Source organism: Phacochoerus africanus, chromosome 4 (genome assembly GCF_016906955.1).
Source record: "Phacochoerus africanus isolate WHEZ1 chromosome 4, ROS_Pafr_v1, whole genome shotgun sequence".
NCBI lineage: Eukaryota > Metazoa > Chordata > Mammalia > Artiodactyla > Suidae > Phacochoerus > Phacochoerus africanus.
The window spans coordinates 73,468,068-73,493,704 of NC_062547.1; the positions used below are offsets into that span (position 1 = coordinate 73,468,068).

The 25,637-nt window shown below is 44.2% G+C and overlaps 1 protein-coding gene across 1 annotated transcript in view; it reads right to left on the reverse strand.

Moving 5' to 3' along the window:
* Positions 1 to 25,637, reverse strand: part of SAFB (scaffold attachment factor B) — a 34,381-nt gene that overhangs the window by 2,999 nt on the left and 5,745 nt on the right. Inside the window, 17 exon segments of the mRNA XM_047777399.1 lie at positions 1,320 to 1,362; positions 1,574 to 1,636; positions 1,638 to 1,712; positions 3,078 to 3,368; positions 5,313 to 5,419; positions 7,352 to 7,440; positions 7,598 to 7,737; positions 8,066 to 8,148; positions 8,225 to 8,374; positions 10,345 to 10,439; positions 11,242 to 11,291; positions 11,707 to 12,217; positions 13,159 to 13,186; positions 15,362 to 15,394; positions 15,954 to 16,016; positions 19,375 to 19,581; positions 19,668 to 19,732. Coding sequence (XP_047633355.1) covers positions 1,320 to 1,362; positions 1,574 to 1,636; positions 1,638 to 1,712; positions 3,078 to 3,368; positions 5,313 to 5,419; positions 7,352 to 7,440; positions 7,598 to 7,737; positions 8,066 to 8,148; positions 8,225 to 8,374; positions 10,345 to 10,439; positions 11,242 to 11,291; positions 11,707 to 12,217; positions 13,159 to 13,186; positions 15,362 to 15,394; positions 15,954 to 16,016; positions 19,375 to 19,581; positions 19,668 to 19,732 — 2,093 coding nt within the window.

Here is a 25,637-nt window from a genome sequence, read left to right on the forward strand (position 1 = left end):
GCCTGGGAATTTCTGCATGCCATGAGTGTGGCCAAAAAAAGGAATGACAGTCCATCAACAGCCTTCTGAAGACTTCAAACTGGACAGAGAAGCACTTAAAATAGGCAAGTTCATCTCAGCAAGACCTAGTTCTTTAACTAAAGCCCATTTTTCTCTCTCCCAAATGTTTTGAAACTTAACCAACATTCTTCTAACCAACCAACCCACCCACGTATCAGTGCAAAAAGGTTCTGAAGGTCTGTGTTGGTTTTTCCCTTTCTGTCAGATGTCATCATCTGCTGTTCAAGTCAGCAGTTATGTCTTATTATTTATGATCGTGGCTGTGAGAAAACAAACAACACTTTCCATTTCAGAACAGCACCATCTAATCATATAATGAGCTATCAATGATCAAAAGCAACACATCAGGACTGAATGAACGTTTTCCGTAGACACATACGACATCTCATTTAACTCCTACTACTCTAAGCGGCAGAAATAATCCTCATTTCACAGCTGGAGAAATAGGCTCAGCAAAAGTGGTGGCACCAGGTTGTGACCCCAGTCATGATTCTGGAGCCTGGACATTTAAGCACCGTGCTCAATGTCTAGACCCAGGAGGCTGGGTCTAGATTTAGCTGCATGTAAGATTTAGGTCCAGGAGCAGAGAAAGAGGAGTCACATGAGGGTTACAGACCATCTCAGACGTAGCCAAGAAGCTTAGCCATCCCCAGCTACATTCTGAGGAGTGGAAGGAAGGCAGCACTGAAACGACGATGCTTGAGTCAGGGAAAAGACTGACTCATGGGGCAGCGATTCTGCTAGAACAATTCCCTGACACAACCTTCTCTCATCCCTCCCATTTTCCAAGGAAACTCACTAAACAGTCAAGGCTCTTTGGGAACGTGCTCAATCTAAATGTAAGATAGGGGAAAAGGAGAAAATTGAGCTTATTTTCTAATGTGTTAATCCCACAGAGAGAGGGTGTGTGGGCCCGACTGAGTTGCTTCCCAAGACTCAAGAAGGGAGGGCTGACTCATGCAAGGACCCCGCCAGATTCACGCAAGGCTCCCCAGCACTTTAGTACCAGTGTAGGCACTAAGGTATTAGGTATACAGAACCTCAGGGTCAAGGCCAAACAAGGATTCAGAACACCTGCCTGGATTATGGGCCAAGACAAAGCACAGGCCATTTACGTCATCACTCCACAAACATCACAGGGGCTGTACTCCCTCACTTGTTCTTTCTCTAACTCAGATGAAGGAGGAAGGAGGCTGCAGAAGGGAAGAGAACCAATTCTGCAGGGAAAACTGTGGCAATAATCATAGCCTCTGACTTACCTGACCTTCTCGTTCTCCCATCATTGACCTTGAACCTTCTCTCCTGAAAAAGGCAATTTAAATGAAACCATAAAGAGACAGGTCACTTAGATCCTCAAATGGAAAACATTTCCCAAGTTGAACCCACTGTGCTAGTTTGAGTGGGCTTGCAACTTAGAAGCCTAGAGCCTGGAAGGGCCACCTGAGTTCTCTGTCATTACAAATGAACTGGGACCAAGAAAATGTGCATCAAGCAGGCAGGGTCAGCAACTGACCTGTCGACTGAGTGATCGGGGTAGCGGCCCCGGTCCCTGTGGTCAAAGTCGTGGAAGCGGTCCTGGCGGTTGAAAGTCAGAATGGTAGCGTTCATCTAGGGCAGCCCGCTTAGCTTCTGGCCAGTACGCATCATCTCGCCTGGAAGAGTAAGCAAGAATGAAGTACATGCATTTTCACCTCCAAATAGGTTACCTCTATTAATCTGAGCTGATAAACTAAAGCCTCAAACTGTCCCTGGACCCTATCACTTCACAGTATGAGGAGACTCTCCACTACATGAACGGAGAGCGCTTGGAGGCGTGATGAGGGATTTGACTGACTGCCTCTGTCTTACCCAACATGCACTGCATCCCCCATGGAAAAGCTTAGGTCTCCCTGACAGGAGGCCATCAGTGAAGTGGGCAGGTGCACGTGTGTGCCAGCGGATTCCCTTTGGGAATCTCTCACAGCCATGAGGGTCGGCCAGCGTCTACCAGGACAGTTAGTGTGGTGCTGTCCTTCTTTCCCAATGCAGACCTGACCCTCCAGACGCCCAGTGGGGAGGACTTTGTAGCACTTGAAACAGACTGTTTCAAAAATATTTGTGACCATAGCAGATTTCTACATCAGTAATTTGTAAAAAGCATAAAAAGTCCTAGGTCAGCTTAAAGGCCTTCTATAGATGTCTCAGTGTTATATTACACAGGAACCTATGCAGTACAAAGAGTAAAACAAACACCACTATGCAGTCTCCTCCAAGTATCCATGTACATGGAAAAGCTCTGACTTGGATCGATGCTAGGATGATCACCTAAGACTCCTGACAGCAAGGTCTGAAACAGGCCTGTCCTTTACTGGGAGTCAGTATTTTAGTATTCTTATGTCACATCAGCATGTCTGGGAATTAAAACCAATCTCATTAACAGAATGAACCAACACAAATTACTGCAATGATTACAAACTTGGAAGGTGCCCAGAAGTAGGTGCTTTTTGGTCTCTGCCCAGAACTGTGTGTCATGTGCTGCTCTGGGTATCTAAGCTGGGAGCGCTATTTTATCCAACCATTTACCCACCAATCTCAAACCACCTCCGTCCAGTTCCTGGATAAAGTACAGGATATCAAACTGGACTGTGGCAAGCACTTGTGCTTCTTCCTTTTCTATTTTCTTCTTTTTTATTCTGCTTTTTTTGGGGCTGCACTTGCAGCATATGGAGGTTCCCAGGCTAGGGGTCGAATCGGAGCTACAGCTACTGGCCTACACCATAGGTACAGCAATGCCAGATCCGAGCCACGTCTTTGACCTACACCACAGCTCATAGGCAACATCGGATCCTTAAGCCACTGAGCATGGCCAGGGATCCAACCCACAACCTCATGGTTCCTAGTCGGATTCATTTCTATTGCACCATGATGGGAACTCCCTATTTGTTTCTTTTTGTGTGCGTAAAAATTTTTAAAAAAAAATTTTTTGAGCTTTCTTTTCTAAAGGAAAAGGGGCGGCTGCTAGGAGCGACTCAGCTTACCTGCCGTCCACATCATAGGGCCTCCGCACAGCAGGCCTCCGCTCCTGCTCATAGCGCAGCTCTTGCTGGCGCCGTAGCTCCTCACGCTCACGGTGGATTCGCTCTTGCTCACGCCTGCGCTCATGCTCCACATGCATGCGCTCACGTTCTAGCCGCTCCCGCTCCATGCGCTCCCGCTCCAGGCGGTGTCTGTGGAAGGCCAGCCTCTCGCGAGCAATCGCCAGCCGCTCTCGCTCCTCCCGCTCCAGCTGCGCCTGCATGCGCTGCTCCCGCTCACTGCGCTCACGCACCCTGCAGACGAAAGTAGAGGCTGCAGGGCTCCTGAGTTGCAGCAGTACTGTGCCTGGCCTTTCCCAGCAGGGGAGCTATGGATGCATAGCTGCCAGGTGGAAGTGGGGCCCCTACACTTGCAGATGTTACACTTAGCAAGAAGCAAAGGCCCCTGGCTGCTTGGTGGTGCAATGCAGCACCCCACCCAGGCTGAGGGCACCGACAGCCCTTCTTCTGCTGGCAATACTGATGGTGTCCATGTTTGTCTCCATGTACAGCTGCCAAGTTGCCTGCCGTTCACCCTTGGCTCTCTGTTTATACACACACAACTGTACCAGCAGAAACGTCTAATCTTGCCTGACTTTTTGCCTGCATCTTGGACAAAAAGAGCCACAGCTTCCTCAGTTAACCCACCACGTCCTGGACCCTGTGCATCCCAATCTCTACAGACATGTGGAAAGCTTTGGGGAAGGAATCCACAGAATGGAGAGGCTGCAGTTTACAAAACCACTTGCAGACATGGGCCATCTGGTTGTTCCTAGATTCGTGGATACGACCACCTTGTCCCCACTTTCCTGCGCACATGTTCCTTTCATGAAGGCTGGGGGAAGTGGCGTTGCTAGATCTGGGACACCAGGATTCAGAAGCTTGCACTGCCTGTGTCCATCTGCACACCACTCCCACCACTACAAGCAGTCTTCCCACACTGTAATTCAGATCAAACTGAGGGATGGAAAAGCAGTCTCCCTGCTGTTTTCACCTTACCATCTCTGGTAAGGTTGACCGACATTTCAGGTCTCAGGACCATGTGTATGGCCCCTTCTGCCTGTCTTCCCATTGGGTTAAATTTTTTTTTTTTTTTTTTAATTTCAAATCAGCTTTACTCTCATCGGTCACTTATCTTTGGATTTTTTCTTTGGTCTTTCGTTGTACAGAAAGTAAATTTTGCTCTACTTTTCCTTTATACATTTTCAGGCCCTTCCAAAAGCCAAACTCATAAATAAATTTACTTTCACACCATATGGACAACTTTGGTTTTTATATTTACATCCGACCATCAGTTTATGTTTGTCAATGATATGAACTAGAAGTCCAAACGGCTGCCTGAAGCCAAGTGACCTGAAGCTGTTTTGGGAAGAGCGTGTCTTCTCACTAGTGGGAAACACCACTTTTATCATGTTTAATTCCCACATGCACACAAATCAGTTCGGCTGATCTATTTCGTCACTAATGCTGCACTTTTCTTTGCCCATTGCTTTTCCCTTCTCAGCAGAAAGTTCTGTATGGCTTTCTGAAATGGTGTCCCGCCCTCCTTTCTCACTCTCATTACTAGATGTTTTACTAATGGTTATTTAAAAAAAAAAAAAATTTTTTTTTCTTCATTTTTGGCCATCCCTGTGGCATATGGAGCTCCCAATCCAGGATCTGAGCCACAGTTGCGGCGACATCGGATCCTTAACTCATTGTGCTGGGCTAGGGATCGAACCGGTGTCCCAGTGCTCCCAAGATGCTGCAAATCTTATAAAGTATAGCTTAAAAAATTTTGACAGGATATGATACCATTTCTCTTTATTTTCAAAAAATTATGAGGACCCTGGACTTAAATATTAAGGATGAGGATCTCAGTTCTCTCACTGGGTCTGTCCCACTTTTTTCCTTTTCACAGCTTCTAGAGCAAATCTGGGGTGTTCTGTTAACTAGCACTCCTGCTCTAAGAAGGCATTCCATCTCCCTGCCATTGCTACCTCTCAGCATCTTCAGAAAGAGGTGGCTTATGCGCATGAGAAAAATCACTGAAAAAAGCCACAGGAAGAAAACCAGTGCACACAAAATCTATGAACTAAAAGCCTAAGGAGAAGAGGTTTAAAGCAATATTCCACCCATGGGGAGCCTGGAAAATATCCTCCCAGGAAAGAGTTACCAGCAGTCTAAGGCAACACCCAACATTCCTGGATCCTTACTTACCTACGGGACTCTGAATCTCTTGACTTCCTTGGCTCTTTGACTTTATCAAAGGACACAACAGACCGCTTCTCTCTACTAGCAGATTTGCGATCCTGGCTCTTGGAAACCTGGTTCATTAAGAAACATTGAGAAGTTCAGGGAGAAATGATACAAGAAGAAATCAGGTGTGCATCCAGGTTTAAGCAGTGAAGATCAGAAATGAAGATTAACGTTACATGAAACAATCAGGTAACAAAGTGTTCTCTCCTAAGAAACTTCATGTTTGCTTTTCATAATTCAAGGTCACAGACTGTCATCACCATTTAACGCTAAAATAAAGACCTACTGAGTACTTTCAATAATCAAAATGGAAATGAGTATTTTTCCCAGAAAGTTTTTCTTAGGATAAAAAAATTTTTGCCACTTTGTCTCCTGCATCCTAACACTTCTTTTTGTCTTTTTTAGGGCCGTACCCACAGCACATGGAGGTTTCCAAGTTAGGGGTCCTATCAGAGCTGTAGCTGCTGGCCACAGCCACACCCACAGCAACTCGGGACCGAGCCATGTCTGTGACCTACACTACAGCTCATGGCAACACCAGATCCTTAACCCAATGAGCAAGGCCAGGGATCAAACCTGCATCCTCACAGATATCATTCAGATTAATTTCCGCTGAGCCACGATGGGAACTCCCCAAAACATTTATAATATTAAGCACGCAGCGATGCCCAACTGTGGCCACTTCTGGCACATTTGAGGAGTCCTTAATGCCAGCTGCATTATTTTTTGAAATCTACTCATCTTGGCTCTCAAATCCACAAGTCTGTTTTACCATTTTATAATCACTTTCAATAAAATAAGGGGAAAATGCTCATGTTAACACAGTAGAACATTTGCACAAACACAGGCAGACTGACATGTAATCTTCTAGAATGGGAATGTCAGTCTACAGCTGTTTGATGGGGATCATGGCATGCAGAGTGTCCCCAGTCAACTGGCAAGGGTGGTTCACTGTGCCCAGACCATGCAAACCATGGTTTATGCCAAACACCTACTTTCCTTCTGGGAGTTAAGAGAGTTGGTACTTGCCTGGAGAGGGTGCCTATGTGATAAGCCCCCAGTAAAAACCCTGGGAGCTAAGGTGCTAAAAGGCCTCCATTGGCAGTGCATTCTCACTGCTGTGGGAGCATCACCAGAGGGAGAGAACACAGGCAGCCTGCAGAGTTCCCTCCAGACACTGTCTGTGTCTTTCCCCAACTGACCTGGCTGTATAGTCTCATGGCATCACCAGAGCCAATCTTAGCTGTGACTACAACTGTGTGCTGAGTCCAGTGGGCTAAGAGTGGATCTTGGAATGGAGGTAGGACCTGGACCCACATCTATCAAAGTTGTAAGGCTGTCAAAAGTTGAATGTATGAATATCAAAAGCTGTCCATGACCCTAACGGTAGGCAGACTGATGTGGTAAGAAACCAAGACCAGTATTGTGTGGATTCCACATTCTATGGAACATCTGCAAGGAGAGAGAACGTGGACTGAATGAAGTGGAGACGGCCTAGAGGCAGGCTGGAAAAAACTAGGTGGGTCACATGTGGGTTTATGAATGTAAGAGCAAGGGCTACTGAAATCTTTAGGGCAGGAAATGAAAATGGACTGCTGTTTCCTGATCAGGTGAAAAAAAAGAGCCAACCACTCCCATAATAGAATTTAAAAATGAGTTTTTAAAAAAAAGTATTTTTTTTTTATCAGAACAAATTACGAAGGAACGCTTTTAAACGTTCTGATTTTTCAATTCAAAAATTCTACATTTTTGGAGTTCCCGGGTGGTACAGGGAGATAAGGATCCAGTGCTGTCACTGCTGTGGCTTGGGTTCAACCCCTGGTCTGGGAACTTCTGCATGCCGTGGGAGTGGCCAAAAAATTTTCTACATTTTGAAAAGGTTAACAACTCTTCTCAAATTAAGGTCAAGAATCCTCTAAAACACACATTAAAATAGAAATAAAAGATAAAGGATAAAGGAAGTAAGTGCTAATTGCCCTGGTGGAAAATAAACCACTCACTCTCTCTTTGGATCCTGATGTTTTGACACTAATAACAGGCACACCTTTAGATTTATCCATCACTACAGTCCGCTCAGTTCCTCGACTTCCTACAAAGAAGAAAGGAATAAGGTTAAGAGGCAATGCTTCCAAATGAGAAAAAACATTCACCTCCATGGAAAATGAATGTACTTTGTATTGTCAACTAAGCACATCATCAGCCAAGAACAGAACACAAGGCGAAATCTGCACCCACTGGTCAGCTACCTGATTTTGTGGTTCGAGAACGCTCTGAAGGGCCAGGTTTCTGATCATCCTGCTCTTTACTCTTTTCTCCACTTCCATCTTCACTCTTTTTAGCATCATCTTTTCTCTCGATTTTATCTTCCCTCTTAAGGTTTGCAGATCTATAAATCACACCCCAGACATAGAAGTGTGTTAGATGAGATATTTAGGGAAACAAGCCAGTGATGATGACAGGACTCTTGCAATGAGCAACAAGTGCTGAGGAGGCTGTCTCTGAGGCATCAACAAGACGGAAAACAAGAAGCCCTGCAAGAGGGACCAGAGTAAGGAAACTGTCTCCCAAGACTGGTGGTGAAATCTTCCTCCAACAAATGTAAAAAAGCAAAGGGGACAAGGCCCTCACAGCCTTCTCCATCTGTGGAGAACATGAAGGATATGAAATGAAGAAAAGGGTCATCTCGGCCACAATCCCCTTGGGAAGAGTAATACCTGTCAGCATTGTTGGACTTCTCTTTCTTCCCCTCCCCTTCTCTTTTGTCAGATGTTTTCTTCCCAACAGGTTCATTTTTCGCCTAAAAAAGAGAATCAGGTGGAAGTATTACCTTATTTCCTACATGATCACATCCCTGGAAGAAAATGGCCCCTTACTTTTTCCACTGAGATCATCTTCCCATGGAGCTCTGTTTTGTGCAGGTGGTTAATGCATTTTGTGGCCTCTTCTGCTGTGGACATTGTAACAAAGCCGTAGCAGCGAGCTCCAGGACTCCGGGCATTTGTCACAACCTTGGCGCCCACCACCTCGGAGGAAAGCACACAAATAAGGGTCAGACACAGACCCCAACACTGTGGTTCATACTGCTTCCCTCTGACTGGGATGAGGGCCTGTGGGGGAGACACCAAGAACAGGTGCCCAACAAGTGGCAGGTTGAGGACTGGAGAGGGTAATGCTACTGTCTGACTGCTCCTTCTTCGTCCTGGCTGTTTCTCTAAGGAAGCAGGATGACAGCGTGGAGAAGAGAGGAAAGCGAAGCGGAAGGCACCGTTGTACCAATCTGCCTATAATACTTTCTAAAACATGTAGAGTTCCCGTTGTGGATCAGTGAGTTAAGAACTCAACGTAGTGTCTCTGAGGATGTGGGCTTGATCCTGGTCTTGTTCAGTGGGTTAAGGATCTGGTATTGCTGCGAGCTGTGGTATAGTCCACAGCTACAGCAAGAAGGAAGGAAGGAAGGAAGGAAGGAAGGAAGGAAGGAAGGAAAAGAAAGGAAGGAAGGAAGGAAGGAAAAGAAAGGAAGGAAGGAAGGAAGAAAAGAAAAGAAAGAAAGGAAGGAAGGAAGAAAAGAAAGAAAGGAAGGAAAAAAGGAAGAAAGAAAGAAAAGAAAAAAACTTGTAAAGAAATGATTCGGAATATGGAATCAACTAGGTGGGCGGTAAAGTAGGAAAACATCTGTAGAAGTAGATCAAGATAATAGGTTTATAGAGATCTGAAGAGTAGAGCCTACTCTACCATTAACAAAAACAAAATTCAAGGCGATGTTTCAGGCACTACACATAGATCTTTAAATCCTACTTAATTCTCCCAACAACCGCAGCAGGCTGAAGTGAGGTGTGCCCTTTTCTGGCAGAAGGCAATGCAGTTCAGGAGAGGGCCCATGGGACCAGTGGCCATAGCCAGCATCCATCCGCACTGTGCCACATGGAGTCTTGGCCCCAGAGGAAGATTTCAGAGTGGTCTGGTCCCCTATTCCAGCCACACTAATCCTGCAGTGCACCCAAGACACTGCAGGCTACAGGCTGACATTTCCCTGCTGAGGGCATCCATCTGCTCTGAGGACCACAGCAGAATCAAAAAAGGGTCCCACCTGCATTACTGAGGTCCAGGGAGTCGTGAGTTATTTTGAGAAACATGTCACGTTTAGTTTTCCTTGTTAGTTCCTGAACATCAACAACCAAGGTATGATGATGGTTTTCTCTATTATCACTGCTAAACCCTTAATATGAAGAGGGGCCTGTGCTGGCTAAGTCTCACTTGGTAAAAGCTGACTGAGAGACAAGGACGATGGGCCCATTTATCTGGAGGCAAGTCCAGGAGGGATGGGGAGGAAGGGGAAATGAGAAAGAGGAAGAAAAGGCAACACATGGGGAACAGCATCGGGCACCTGGCAGCATGGCCATCCCTCCGGGAGACTGAAGAGGGGAAGAGAGGCAGGTGTGACAGAGCAGAAGCAGCCTGAGCTAGCTGGCTAGGGGTGGGAGCAGGTGGGTAGAGGGGCCCGCCCAGGGCCACGAGAAGCTCTGCTACAACTACACACACCATCGTTAAAGAGGCACCAACTTTGAATGCTCACAGTGTAGAGACCAGGTCCACACAGGAGGCAACATGCCCTGGCCACAAAGCTGTCAGCAGCAGAGCTGGGGCCTGTATTTGCTCACATCAATCTGGCTCCACAGGTTGTTAGGAACGCTTATCTATGGCTTCACTCTGGTTCTATAATCACCACCACCTCAGGAAAATGCTAACAGCATCTTCCCACCCTGCCCTATGCTCCGACCCCTGCAGCCCTCCCAAGCCTCCCCTGGGTTTAAGGTCTGAAACCAGAGAAACGGATTCTGGAAGTTATCAAATCGGAAGTAGTAGCCTGGGATTGGGTGAGGGGGCAGACCCTCCTCAGGCCATGAGCAAATGTGAGCTCAACGATGGCACATTGTCACTCAAGGTTCTTATTTACTAAGCAGGGACAATCATCCGTATGATGCCCTGGTCTTACCTTTCCATATTTGCTGAAAAGATTCTTCAAATCTGTAGCTCTGGTGGTAGAAGAAAGTCCACTGACCCAGAAATTTCTACCACAACTGCTACGACCTATTTCAAAAGAAAGTTCTCGTCAAAAACAGGATACCCACAAAATCCTAAGTCTTAAAAAAGCCTAAAGTCACTCCACACCAGACACTCTCCCTGACTTGTCCCAGATGCCAACTGCACTCAAGGCTGGCTGGAGAGAGGGGCCAGGCCTGCTGTCCTCACGAGACCTTTGGAGCTGCACACTAGCCTGATGGGACTAAGAGCAATGCTACTAACTACGGCAAGTTGGGGGCTGCTAGGCCCATGAGAGGGACCTTTAGTCACCACATGGCACTACCTGACACAGTGAGACGACTTTGGAATGTTAAGACAGGCATTAGCTGTGTAGAATCACCTCAGACACTTCTATTTCTTGCAGAGTACAACCCCTGGTTTTGGTTCTTTTTAAACAATGATTAAAGAGAAATGTGAACCAGCAAAACTTCTTCTCAACCAGTGATTTAATAAAGGGATATGGTGTTGATAAATCTGAAATATCAGGGACCCCCAGGACATCTGAGTCTCAAAGCATTTGCTCCATCTGCAAGTGTTTCTCCTGCAAGGCCAAGGAGTTTACAAATAAGAGGGTCTATCAGGAAGGATGAACTCAAAGCACTCTGGCAAAATCAAGTCTCTACGTCAAATCAATGTGTCAACTCTGCCCTGCAACCCAGAACCTGCAGAGTGAAGATCAGGGAACAGGCTTCATGACGGGCTCACAGGGTAAGGTGAGGCAAAAACACAGTGTACGATGGACTAGAACCAAGCACCCTGCCCATGAAGCCAAACACGATCCTGGGGAAGGTGCTGTGTGAGGACCTACCCTTTTCCTCCTTGGAAAGTCTTTTTGGATCCGAGTCATCTTCGACAGAACTAGAGACAAAAGACAATGTCACTCCAGCAGGAAGAAGCAGACAGGAAACGAACTCAAAATTATAAAATACGTGCTGAGGTTGCATACCTACCCGAAATTTAGTTCTGAAAAACTGATACCCCGACAAACATGTATTGGAAATCTGACCTAACCATAAGATTTCAGACCCAAAGGAGTTAATTAATTCTGCTGGGCTAAAGATAATTAGGAAGAATTAAAGAAAACAACCATGATAGGTTGAGAAAAAAGATTATGTAATCAGTTTAAAATAAACAAAGAGAAATAAAACATTCTTTAGAAGTAAACTACAATTGCAGTCTGGCTGGCCAATTGCAGAAAAAACAGCTTATGTGTGTCATTAAACGACCAATGAAAAGGAGATAGCGTCTGGTCTAAAACTGAGAAAAAACAAACCTCATTTTCTGATCAGCGCCCTCACTGGCTGAGGACTCTTTAGGAGCCGGAGGGACTTCATTACAAGCTTCAAAAGCAAACTTCTTCACGTCTTCTTTGCTATCCCTGGGCTCTGGGCTTGAGGCTTCCGGGGGCGCTTCCGCGGCCTCCTCGCTACAGGCTTCCGCGTGCTCTGAGGCTTTACTACTCTGCTCAACTGGCTTCTCTAGCCCTACAGGCTCACAGTCCGTCCTCTCGCCATCGCCTGTCTGCTCCACGGGCTCCCTTTTCACTACCGCTAACAGGGTGTCTGCCTTGCTCGACTGAGCTTGTGCTGTTGACTCGCTGGCCAAATCTAAATCACCCTCCTCCGGATGGGCGCTGCCAAAAAGGTCCTCTTCCTCCGCAAGCTTTCTGTCTGGCCCCACGCTACTTGTATCCTGTGCAAATGGCTGCTCCAGCTCGGAACCTTCTTCTTTTACTGGCTCAGATTTACAAGTTTCCCCCAAAATGTCGAGTATTTTCTCATTTTCTACGGATTTAACAGGAATAGAATGGCACAAGGTTTAATTACCAGGGAAATAAAGCAATCACAAATGCGGAACTGGCACGGCTGCCACACTAACACGAAGAGAACTGCTAGCTACACAGAGATTGGAAAACCCGCGGGTACACAAACTTACACTGGTTACACTACCTGCGCTCCAACCGACTGCTAGAGTAAGCCTCTACACTACATGGAAGAGAAAAGCATCCCAGAGATTTAACCCCCAAAACCTTCTGGCTGATTCTTGACAGTCTTCATTCTGTCGTCGTTTATATATGACTCTTCCAAATTTAGCTTCCAAAGTCCAAGTTGCTTAACTGAATGTATCACCATTCACTGAACAGCTCAATTTCCAAATTTCTTTGCAATTCTTTTAACAGAACAGTCCAACATGACAACCAGAAACTCTTCCATCGGTGCTCTGAGATATTTGCAGTCCAGAAAGTGAATAGTATTTGTTTTGCAATTCTCATGAAGAAACTCTTTCCTCTTCTGGAATCCAGTAACGTCTCAATGTTTTAAAATGTATCTCCCTATCACTGCCTGCACTGCCTGAATTATAAACCACAAAGTTAAGATACTGCCCAATATCACAAGATCTGTTTTGTGGAGTACAGAGGTATTAGCTTGAGAGGCATGCAAACTCTCTCTACTTAAGTTTCAGGCCATGTACACTTAAAAAGGCATGAGACAGTTTTATCTCACCAATACATTTTGCAAAATGAGAAGGTAGCCACTTTCACAGATCTGGTGATATGGCTGGGTTTCCAATCTCTATGATCCTGGTATGTTTTGGATCGTAAACCTTCAGAACAATGTATACTACAGTAAGGTAACTTTTTTAAAATTAAAGAATTCAAATTAGAGAAGGTGGAAAACTAGAATGGTTCCAAGCCCCCGTTGGTAAGTTTTTCATTTAACAGTACCTGGCTCCAAGGATGGCTCTTCAATTTCCTGCAACAAAAAACATAAATAAGACTGTGCCAGACGGATGGAACCTAGAATTTATTAACATCCAAAACTGTAATAACTAGGAGGGGATTTTTTCTTTTGTCTGTCTTCTCTAGGGCCACACCTGTGGCATATGGAGGTTCCCAGGCTAGGGGTCTAATCAGAGCTGTAGTCGCCAGCCTATACCAGAGACACAGCAACACAGGATCCGAGCCACATCTGCGACCTACACTACAGCTCACGGCAACGCCGAATCCTTAACCCACTGAGCAAGGCCAGGGATCGAACCCACAACCTCATGGTTCCTAGTCAGATTCATTAACCACTGAGCCATGATGAGAACTCCACTAAGAGGGAATTTTAAAAACACAGACTAGGAACCTCACAACTACAACAGGTAGCAGATGTGCTTATTCCCAGAAAGAGCTCACACAGCTGGCATTCTATTTCATTCACCTGAGCCCCAAGCCCTACATCCCAGGCTGCTCTCAATGGGCCTGGTATCCTTGTTTGCCAATGTCTGGTAATATTATCACTTTTAATGTTGATGAACCCATCACATGCTTGTCCGTCCCTCTAAACTAAACTCTTACATGCATGAAGAGTAGTATTTTCATTTTTCTATTCTTAGGGTCTGATAGAATGCCTGATACAGATCAGATAATCATTTTTTCACTTAATTAATGTAGCGTCAGTTTCTAAACACTTGAAAGACTGACCGAAGGCACAGGTGGCCTGACCCCGGTTCTTATTTAGCCTGGTCGTACCACCCTCCACCCACCTGGTCAATCGAGCCCCCTGCAAGATTACACATGCCGCCTCCCTTAGGTCTTCCATCCAACACCCTCCAAGCCAGCTCTTATTCCTAAATATCCCTCGAACCTTTCTTAGCTAGCCCAGTCAATCCACACCACTGCTATTCCTAGCCTACAGCAGTGTTTGGCTTTACTGTTCCCATTTCCACCTTCCACCCCCAAAGGTTCCATCGGAACCCTACAGACCCCTGGCAATTCCTCACCATCTAGCTCAGGGGCCACCTCTTCACAGGAAGGTTTGCCCTAACGGCGCCAGCAACTGCTCCACTCAAAGAAGGAACTTTCTCTCAGCATGTGGTCCCTGGCACCTATATTCCCTCTATACATTATTCTGAAATTCCAGCCAAGCACTGACTAGGCCCCAGGCACTAATTTAAGCACCTTACATGCACATATATTAATCAATCATCACATAGCCCTAGCAGGTTGGTACCATTGGTATCACCCTCCTGTTCAAAAGTTAAGAGATGGGCACAGAGTGGATGACAAACTTGCTCAAGGACACACAGCAGTGCTAAGATTTGAGGAAAGGCTATGTGACTGGGAGCCTGTGCATCAGTCCAGGCCTCTTCTCAATGCTCTGTGTAAGCAGGGAGGGTGGGTCTTATGAGGATGAAGGCCATCCTTTCTTCTCATGTACCTGACCTATCATAGCTGCTTAGGATATATACCCACTGAATGACTGTGAATGGTGGGCACTTTCCACTGGGCACTAACCTGACATTCTGGAAAGCACTTTCCTAATCGTTTATCTGTATTTTTTTTTTTTTTTCATTCTATGCTGGGAATTGAAGATTTCATACTGAAGGAACTGATCACTTTAGGCAAAACAATTCTCTCCTAACTTTCCCTAGAGAGAACCACATATACGCTCCCTATCTGTCTCTGAGAGGGGCTATTAGCCCATTTACCAGAGGAGCATCTGACCTAGAAAGACACTGGAGAAAATGACAGATCTGCTCCTCCTTTCCCCTGAGGCAGGAATGCACTGTGTCACTCTGCAGCTGCAGAAAGACATCAGCCCTAAAGGTGAACTGGGTTTCACCAAGAGTTCTTGAGATTTGTACCCTCCTGGAGGTTGTGGTTCTGGCTCACTAATAACAAACTGCCCCTGCCCGGCAGAAGCAAATGAAGATCTTGTCTGAAAGCTGACTTCTAATTAAGCAGCATAAGTGATAGGTGACATCATTAAAACAAAAACAAGGACTGACGTAAGGTGACTGTATTTCCATCTCCTCATAAAACCTTCTACTGAAAATTAGCTACACTTTATTCTGACAGTTTATGTCTACATATGCCGGCCAAAAAAAAAAAAAAAAAAAATTCAAAGGAAATTCAAGGTCCACATTTATGCAAATCATACCTGAAAGTCAGTCCACATCTCATTTGTTCTCATCTAAGATTTAATTTTTACACAGATGGTAGTCAAACAGTCAAGGTGATGGTCATCAAAAGAAATCTATGCACTGAGAAAAACTTCCCAAAGGCAGAACTAGAATCTGATAATCTATCTTTCCCAGCTGTGATTTCAGTAACCTGCCCACCCCCACCCCACCGCTACCCCCTGCCCCTGCATCCTCATCTGTGCCCCATTCATCTCTCCTGGGGACGGAGCGCCCTACTGCTGTCTCATGTCTCACCTAATAGTCTTTCTGCAGAGGATGCCATCCAGAACAGACCTGCCAGGCTGTCTTTCTCCCAGCAATCAAATTAACAAGAATTCCCCCAACATGCTCTCCTCTCAGCTGTAGGGGGGAAGCCAAGATGATGAGCCCTTTTCAACAGGCACATATGTATGGGGAAAGAGGAAAGCAGAACCCCCTCTTGAGATGGCGACAAAGGAAACAAACCTTGCTGTGTCTTTAAGCTGGGACAGCCATACAATATCTGAAGCGGTTTTCAGAAACTGTTGTCTACCTTTGACTCTAAAGTTATTGAGACATATGACAATTTACCTGTAATATAGTGAAGTCAGATGATGAAGTATCTAAATTGTTTATAGTTTCTTTGTCCTCTATCTGTAAAGGGAGAATATAATTTATTACATTAATAATAAGGTAACCTAATAGTACATCTGTTCAATGAAAAGTTACAGCCATGAAAGGTCACTTATGATGAAATCCTAAACAGTGCAGCAAGGAATCAAAACAGCATTATAAGATAATTCCACTCACAGATATTGAAAAACTTATGGTCTCCGGAGGAGACAGTTTGGGGGGTGGGGGGATGTGCTTGGGCTGTGGGATGGAAATCCTGTGAAATCAAATTGTTATGATTATTATACAACTACAGATGTGATAAATTCATTTGAGTAATACAAAAAAATGAAAAAAAAAAGATTCCACCTCAACTAAAGAAATGTACATAAACAACATACCTGCAGACAAACTAGGAAACCCATTAAAATGGTATCAGTGTAGGTTTCAAGAGGCAAGACAAACAAGAAAAACACAAGACTAAATTAAGCAAAAAAAAAAAAAAAGAGAGAGAGAGATTTCTAATGGGGTAGTACACAGACTCTCTAGGTAAACTGGAACACCAAGTTTGGAGGCTGCTCTTCAAGGAACAATGTCTAGAATCAAGCTGCAGCGTGGATTCTTGGATTTCTGTAGCCACAACTTCCCGAAGCCTGGATGCTACTGATGCTGGGACTGTTGCTCCGGGGCAGCTAAGGCCCAGAGTGGAAAGGCATCTCCAAGAAGCCTGCCTCCTAGCATCAACTGGAGTGTGGGGAGAGGAGCACAGGACTGGTAAAGCACAGGTGACCAATCATTGCCCCACCTGCAGGGGAAGAATAACCAGTATGGTACACTACTATTCTAAGAGGTGGGCTATGCCCAATAAGGTGAGGGATTTCCCAAACATAGAAAGGGGTTTCATAAGATCCTTGTGATCCAACATAATTTACAGTTTGCTATATAAAGCCCTGAATATTGGTTTATTCATTTATTTTTTTAGGGAGGGAAAATATTTTTAAAATGTTTCATAATGAGCATGTACTGTTATTACCTTTATTTGACTAGAAAGCTGCTTTGTATCACCCCTTCCTTCCCCTGATGCAACCCATTCAATGCATGCTTATGTGTGGGCACACACTCATGTCATTGACCACCTCCTCTTTTTCTGTCTACATTATCATGTACCCTCCCTTATTTTCACTTCTGTCTTAGTGATTATTTTAGCACATGTAGATACGCTTAGTTCACTGAGATGGTTATACAGAAGCAATAACCATTACTGGAAATAGTAACCGATGTTACATTAATAGCAGCAGTAACTCTACGATGCTTGCTTTAGGCAAGATACTGCTCTAAGCTGGGGTCAGCGAACTTTCTGTCAAAGGCCAGATAATAAATATTTTAGGCTTTGTATGCCAGATGGTCTCTGTCATGACTACTCTACTCAGCTGTTATACCCAGAAATTGGCCACAGACAGTTGTTACAAATAGGTATGGCTGTGTTCCAATAAATCTTTGGCCAGCTTAATGACTTTTGTGCTAAGCCAGCAATAAACATTCACCTATTTAGAACTCTCTAAACCTATTATTTTTCACAAAGGAGGCCCAGAGAGGTTAAGTAACTTGCCCAAGGTCACAAAGCAAGTTAAGTGGCAGACCTCTAGTCAATGCCATTAACTCTTAAACTGCTGCTTCCACCAATTCATAGTTATTTAACCATCACTGATAGACATTTAGGAGCTTCCAGGCTTTTGATGAATGTAATATTTTCTATCAGAGGGAATAAAACAGCCTTAAGAAAAAATAAGCCCATAAGAAAGACTGTCACTGCTCTTGTATTTTTGGTACTCCTTTATAGGAAGCCAATGAATAAGACTCACCAAAAAAATAAAACAACTAAATACCCTATCTGTATCAAAATGACTCTTCGGTCATTTCTCAAAATCACCCACCCCTCGCCGCTGCCCATTCAAAGACCATAGTCTGCTGTCTCTAGGGATACTGAAGATCAGTTCCAAAAGGAAATGTAAACAAGTTCCCAGGAATAGCAGGCGTGGGTGGACTGGGAGAGAACAGGGTTTTCTTCCCCCCAGGACGACTCAGGAGACACTCTGCAAAAGATCTGAAGAGTACTATGAAAACAAGGCACCTGCCAGGGACCAATTCCTAGGAATTCCCACAAAGACACCTCATGGCTTCTATTTCTCATTGCCTTTTCTGTCTACCTAACAAACATCCACCCTCACAGAATGAGGTAATCTAGTAAATTAATAGCACCAAGACAATGAAGTGTACGAGTTAAGTACATGGGCTCCGGAATTAGCTTGATCTTTAATCCTTATTCTCACATAAGCTGGATGTGGCCTAGAGATATTTATTTACCTTTTTACTTCTCAATGTTATGAAAAACGGAATTATCAGCATCTATGTATCATGCTGTTATTAAATAATACCTAATGCCTAGCAAATAGAATAAGTATGGAGTTCCCGTCATGGCGCAGTGGTTAACGAATCTGACTAGGAACCATGAGGTTGCGGGTTCGATCCCTGCCCTTGCTCAGTGGGTTAAGGATGTGGCATTGCCATGAGCTGTGGTGTAGGTTGCAGACATGGCTTGGATCCCGCGTTGCTGTGGCTCTGGCGTAAGCCAGGGGCTACAGCTCCAATTCGACTCTTAGCCTGGGAACCTCCATATGCCATGGGAGCGGCCTAAGAAATGGCAAAAAGACAAAAAAAAAAAAAGAATTTAGTAAGTAATAAGACCATAAAATTGTATCATATAACAATCTGTTTCTAACTTAAAATAAGGCTTTAAAAATAACATCAAGTTCCCATCATGGTGCAGTGGAAATAAATCTGACTAGGAACCATGAAGTTCTGGGTTCGATCCCTGGCCTCGCTCAGTGGGTTAAGATCCGGTGTTGCTGTGGCTGCGGTGTAGGCTGGCAGCTGTAGCTCTGATTCAACCCCTAGCCTGTGAACCTCCATATGCTGCGGGTGCAGCCCTAAAAAGCAAAATAAAGTAAAATAAATACAACATCAAAGCTTAGTATTAAAGATTGGCTAAGAGGACCAACAAAAGAAAAAGAACAACTTTCAACCTCTGCTTTGGTATTCTGAAGGCATCCCAGCTATTACACCACAGAGCAATCTCCTATAATAGGAAGGTCTAGAACAGTATCTTTAAAAGGTTTAATGATGCCTTAGACAAATAGATAGCACATACCTGTGTATCTCACAAGATACCATCTTTCAACGAAGCAAAGTATGTTTTTCAGAATCATCTGACTTTCACATGTTTGTGGATTAAAGCACTATTCTACTGAACTGGCATTAATATTGGACTTATTATCTGTTAAGATATTTGAGGAGTTATTGCATTCAGGGTACATTCTAGAGACTCTGCCGAGTTACCTACAGCATGTTCTTGAAGCTGCTCAGGAAGCTCTTTCATTTCTCCTTCGACTAGCTCTCTACTATCAGACAGGGACTCTGGGAGATTATCAGCATCTTCGTCTTCCACACAATCTGCAACGCTTCCATTATCGATTTCTGCTTCATCCAACACACTGATATCCATCATGTCAATATCCTGCAAGTTCTCTAAACTGGTCTCAACATCCTCCTGTGACAAAACAAAATACAACCATCAGATGACTGTCATGGGTCCACACACCCAACTGATGCACTGACAAGACCACACACATATACCTGTCCATCCCCAGAATTTTCCTCTAGCCCATTATCTTCTACACCCTCTTCTTCTGGTTTGCGCCCTGGAAGAATAATTTAGAGCATGAGATCAACAATATGCATTTTCCAGGAGTGACAACTTTCATGTTCATAGGCCCTACAATAAGACACCTAAAACACCCGTGGCACTTCCCAGTTTAGGAACACCATAATTTCGGAATGGTAAGGCCTTTCTGGATAAGGCAGTACCCTCTACCATTGCCAAGTAGAAGAGGTTCTGTTCTTACCAACTAGCTATGGAAGCATGAGGAGCTGGAAATGGATTCTTAATAAGAGGCAGACCAGACCTTTTTCAGGCCCACTCTTTTTAAGTGGCTTTGATTGTGAGGTAAAGAATATCTCATACAAATGTACTGCTCTTTAGAAAAGAAATGTGGAACATTATTTTCCCTCAGAGATGACGACATAAAACATAAAGCAAAAAAAAAAGTAAAAGAGCCTTTCATAATACCACTTGGTCGGCCCTTGGGCTATCATATACTGTCATATGTTTTCCTCCATTTCAAAATCTCTTCTAGGAGTCCCAGCTGTAGCTCAGAGGGTGAAGGACCCAATGTTACCTCTGTAAGGATTTGGATTCAAGCCCTAGCTTCACTCAGTGGGTTAAGGATTAGGCATTGCCACAAATTGCAGCACAGGTCACAGATATGGCTTGGATCTGGTGTTGCCGTGGCTGTGGCACAGGCTTTAGCTGCAGCTATGATTTGACCCATAGCCTGGGAACTTCTGTATGACACAGGTGCAGCCATAAAAATAAATAAATAAATAAATAATTAAAAAAACCTCTTCCAGGAGTTCCCACTGTGGTGCAGTGGGTTAAGGATCCGGCATTGGTGCAGCTATGATGTAGGTCGCAGACTCTGCTTGGATCTGGCCTTGGGACTGTGACACAGGCTGGCAGCTACAGCTCTGATTTGACTCCTAGCCTGGGAACTTCCATATGCTCTGAGTACAGGACTAAAATTAAAAAAAAATTAGTAGTAATGGTCACAAATACAAAGAAAGTCTTAGGAACTGTTGCAGACTAAAGGAAACCAAAGAGACATGACACCTGAAGGCAATGCATGACCCTAGATTTTTTTTTTGCCTTATGAGTTATGAAAAATACTACTGGAAACAAATGACTAAATCTAAATGAGGTTTAAGGTTAGACTACAATATTACATCAATATTTCAATATTAACTTCTTGATTTTGGTAAGAAGTTACATGTCCTTGCTTTTAGGAAATACTGAAGTATGCAGGGGCAAAGGGGCACATGCCTGCAACTTATTCTCAACAGTTCAGGAGAAAAAAATACATGTACACACATATATGGAGAGGAAGAGAGAGAAACAGAGGGAGGAAGGGGTAAGGGAGGGGGAAAAGAAAAGGACAAAGCAAACGCAATAAAATGCTAACATCTAGGTGATCTGGATTCTCATATGGATATAGGAGAATTTCTTGTATTATTCTTGCATCTTTTCTAAGTAAGAAATTATGTCTCCATGCAGTTCCTGCAGTGGCACAGTGGAAACAAATCTGACTAGGAACCATAAGTTGTGGGTCTGATCCCTGGCCTTGCTCAGTGGGTTAAGGATCTGGCATTGCTGTGAGCCACGGCATAGGCTGCTGGCAGCTGTAGCTCCAATTAGACCCCTAGCCTGGGAATCTCCACATGCTGCACGTGCGGCCCTAAAAAGAAAAAAAAAAAAAAGAAGGAAAAAAAAAACAACTAAGAAATTATGTCTCCTAAGAAAAGATAAGCTGTACATTCATGTTTCTGTGCGGATCTATGCATTCATTTATTTTGGCTAAAGACACATGAGTAAAATAATTGGGTTGTACTACGGTGAATTTTTATTTTTTTATTTTTTTGTCTTTTTGCTATTTCTTTGGGCCGCTCCCGCGGCATATGGAGGTTCCCAGGCTAGGGGTTGAATTGGAGCTGTAGCCGCAGGCCTACGCCAGAGCCACAGCAACGCGGGATCCAAGCCGTGTCTGCAACCTACACCGCAGCTCACGGCAGCACCGGATTGTTAACCCACTGAGCAAGGCCAGGAACCGAACCCACAACCTCTTGGTTCCTAGTCGGATTCGTTAACTACTGCACCACGACGGGAACTCCTGAATTTTTAATTTTTGAAGTATGTGCCAAATCTTTCCCCAAAATAGTTGTCTAATTTTACTTACTCTATAGCAGTGTATGGGAGTTTGTTTTTCTTTATCTTTGCACCTTTGGGGGGGAGGGAGCTCAATTTCGGCATGTGGAAATTCCCGGGTCAGGGACAGAACCCATGCCACATCAGTGACTCTGCAGTGACATGCCGGATCCCCAACCTGCTGCACTGCAAGAGAATTCCAATCTTTGTTCTTTCAATAGTTTTCCAGTATTAATAATCATTTTAATTTTCATCTATTTGATAGCTAATGATGTTGAGTGCTTTTCTGTTTGCTTTTTAGGGCCACACCTGGGGTATATGGAAGTTCCCAGGGCTAGGGGTCAAATCGGAACTATGGCTGAAGGCTTACACCCCAGCCACAGCAATGCCAGATCTGAGCCACATATGTGACCCACACCACAGTTCATGGCAGCACTGGATCCTTAACCCACTGAGTGAGGCCAAGGATTGAATCTATATCCCCACTATGGATACAAGTCAGATTCTTTTTTGCTGTGCCACAACAGGAACTCCAAGTTGAGCATTTTTTGATGAGGTTATCAGCCACTTATATATCTTCTCTTGTGAAGAATCTGTTCAAAATTTTGCCAGTTGTTAAAATGTATCTGATGATTATTTTTAAAAAAATATGTTAAAAGAAAAACAACCCAGCAGCAAAGGATCAAGCAACAGCTTAAAAAACAAACATGCAGACTCTGCTTTTTCAATTAAATTACTTTGCTGATAATTACTTTAAAAGATTTTTGGAGTTCCCATAATGGCTCATCAGGTTAAGAACCCAACTAGTATCCACAAGGATGCAGGTTAGATCCCTGGCCTCACTCAGTGGGTTAAGGATCTGGTGTTGCCACAAGCTTCAGCGTGGGTCACAGAATGAGGCTTAGATCTGGTGTGGCCGAGGCTAGGGCTCCCATTCGACCCCTAGCTTGGGAACTTTCATGTCGTGGGTGCAGACCTATTAAAAAAAAAAAAAAAGATTCTGCTATACAAAGTATTGGTGTGTAAAGCTACTCTGGAGGAATGCTGAGATTACTTGAGGTTTGATTTCTAGGATTCTGATTAAACAATCAGATTTCAAACCATTTTGGGTCTGTTCAAACCAGTCAGAAAAAAAACCTTTTTTTTTTGCTTTTTAGGGCCGTGCCTGCTAGGGATCTAATCTGAGCTACAGCTGCTGGCCTACACCACAGCCACAGCAATTCAGGACCTGAGCCACGTCTGTGACCTACATCACAGTTCACTGAGTGAGGCCAGGGATCAAACCTGCATCCTCAGGATCCTAGTCGAGTTCATTAACTGCTGAGCCACAAAGGGAATGCCTTCTTTTCTTGATAAAATCTAATAAGATAGTTGTAAATAATTCAGTATAACTTATAGGCTTGCCCTCTCAAATACCAAAATGTACTGTAAAACTACAGAACAGAATTACATCAAGCATAAGAAACCAGACACAAAAGAGGTTTTTCTTCCTTTTTTCTTTTTTGGCTGCCCCATGGCACATGGAATTCATGGGCCAGGGATCAGACCTCAGTCACAGTTGTGACCTAAGCTGCAGCTGTGGCAATGCCAGATCCTTTACCCACTGTGCTGGGCCAGGCTGGGGATCAAACCTGTATTTCAGCACTCCCAAGATGCTGTCAATCCCGCTGCACCACAGCAGGAACTCCCAATTGAGTTTATATTGAATGGTTTTTTTTTTTTTTTGCTTTTTTTAGGACCTCACCATGACATATGAAGGTTCCCAGACTAGGGGTCTAATCGGAGATTCAGTTGCCGGGCTATGCCACAGCCACATCAGATCTGAGCTGCGTCTGCAACCTCCACCATAGCTCACGACAATACTGGATCCTTAACCCACTGAGTGAGGCCAGGGATCGAACTAGCAACCTCGTGGTTCCTAGTCAGATTTGTTTCCACTGTGCCACGACAGGCACTCCTGAATGGTTCTGTTTTAAATAAAGTGCTAGAGCAAGCAAAACAGGGAGTTCCCATTGTGGCTCAGCAGTAAGGAACCAGACTAGTACCTATGAGGATGTGGGTTCAATTCCTGGCCTCGCTCAGTGGTTTAAGGATCCGAGTTGCTGTGACTGTGGTGTAGGCCAGTAGCTGCAGCTCTGATTCTACCCCTAGCCTGGGAACTTCCATGTGCCGCAAAAGCAGACATTAAAAAAAAAAAGGACAAAAAAAGTAGAATGACCCACTCGATAATATAATACCATTTATTTATTAGCTATTTTTTAGGGCACAGGCAAGTTCCCAGGCCAGGAGTTGAACTGGAACTACAGCTGCCAGCCTACACCACAGCCACAGCAACACCAGATCCAAGCAGCGTCTGTGACTTACACCACAGCTCACAGCAATGCTGGATCCTTAACCTACTGTGTGAGGCCAGGGACTGAACTGGTGCCCTCGTGGATACTAGTCAGGGTGGTTTTTTTTTTTTGGTCTCTTGTCTTTTTAGGGTCTCACCCATGGCAATATGGAGGTTCCCAGGCTAGGGGTCTAATCGGAGCTGCTGCTGCTGGTCTACGCCAGAGCCACAGCAACACCAGATCCGAGCCACCTCTGCAACCTACACCACAGCTCACAGCAACGCCAGATCCTTAACCCACTGAGCGAGGCCAGGGGTCGAACCCGAAAACTCATGGTTCTTAATCGGATTCGTTTCTACTGCGCCATGATGGGAACTCCCTAGTCAGGTTTTTTTTTTTTACCACTGAGCCACAGTAGGAACTCCACAATACTATTTATGTAAAGAACAGCCACAATAAGCTACACAGATGACGCCATAATTTTTAGTGGGTCCATATTTAATGTATACTGTGAGCTTTTCAACTGGCTAGAAATATACTTTCCAGATTCCTAACATGATGACCTTTAGGAGGCTGAAGCAGCACCTGGATTTGGAGAGTTGGTCATAGGGACTTTTTATATTTTTTAATTTTTAATTAAAAAAAATTTTTGACTGCTCCCATGGCATGTGGAAATTCCCAGGCCAAGGATAGAACCCAAGCCACAGCAGCTACCCGAAGCACTGCAGTGACAATGCCAGATCCTTAACCCATTGCTCCACAAGGAAACTCCAGGCAGTTGCAGCCGTAAAAAGACACATACACACAAGTCTAGAAACCATATAGAATAGATTGACTGACCTGCCTGTATTAAAAGATTACAACTTTAGTGACCAAAACACCACAAACTAGTTAAGTCAAATGACAGACTGGGAAAAATTAAGTGTGACACTGTATAGAGAGAGAGCCTTCAAAAGACAACAACTAGGCAGAAAAATAGGCAAAGGACATGAAAAGGCAGTTCAGAAAACAGAGATGGTCAATTATCAGAAATAATCTAATCTGTGAATAAATATTAAATGGAAGCTTTACCTGTGGAAAATTCAGATAAATACAATGAAATTTTTTTACATATATGAAGCAACATTAAAAAAGAAAAATATTGTGTTAAGTGTGAATTTTAAAAAAATAGCCACCCCCCCATAATGTTAACCACTACAGCCTCTAGGAAAGCAATTTGTTAGTAGGGCTTTTTTTTTGGCTAAACCCATAGCACTCGGAATTTCCCAGGCCAGGGATTGAACCTGAGCCACAGCAGCAACAACACTGGATCCTTAACCCACTGAACCACCAGGGAACTCCTGTTAGCTATTTCTAAAATAAAAGGTACAAATCTTTTGACTCCAGAATTTTACTTCTAGTAAGTTAACAAAATTATATGCCTTTAGCAAAGATATCTCTGGTTCATGGCCAAAC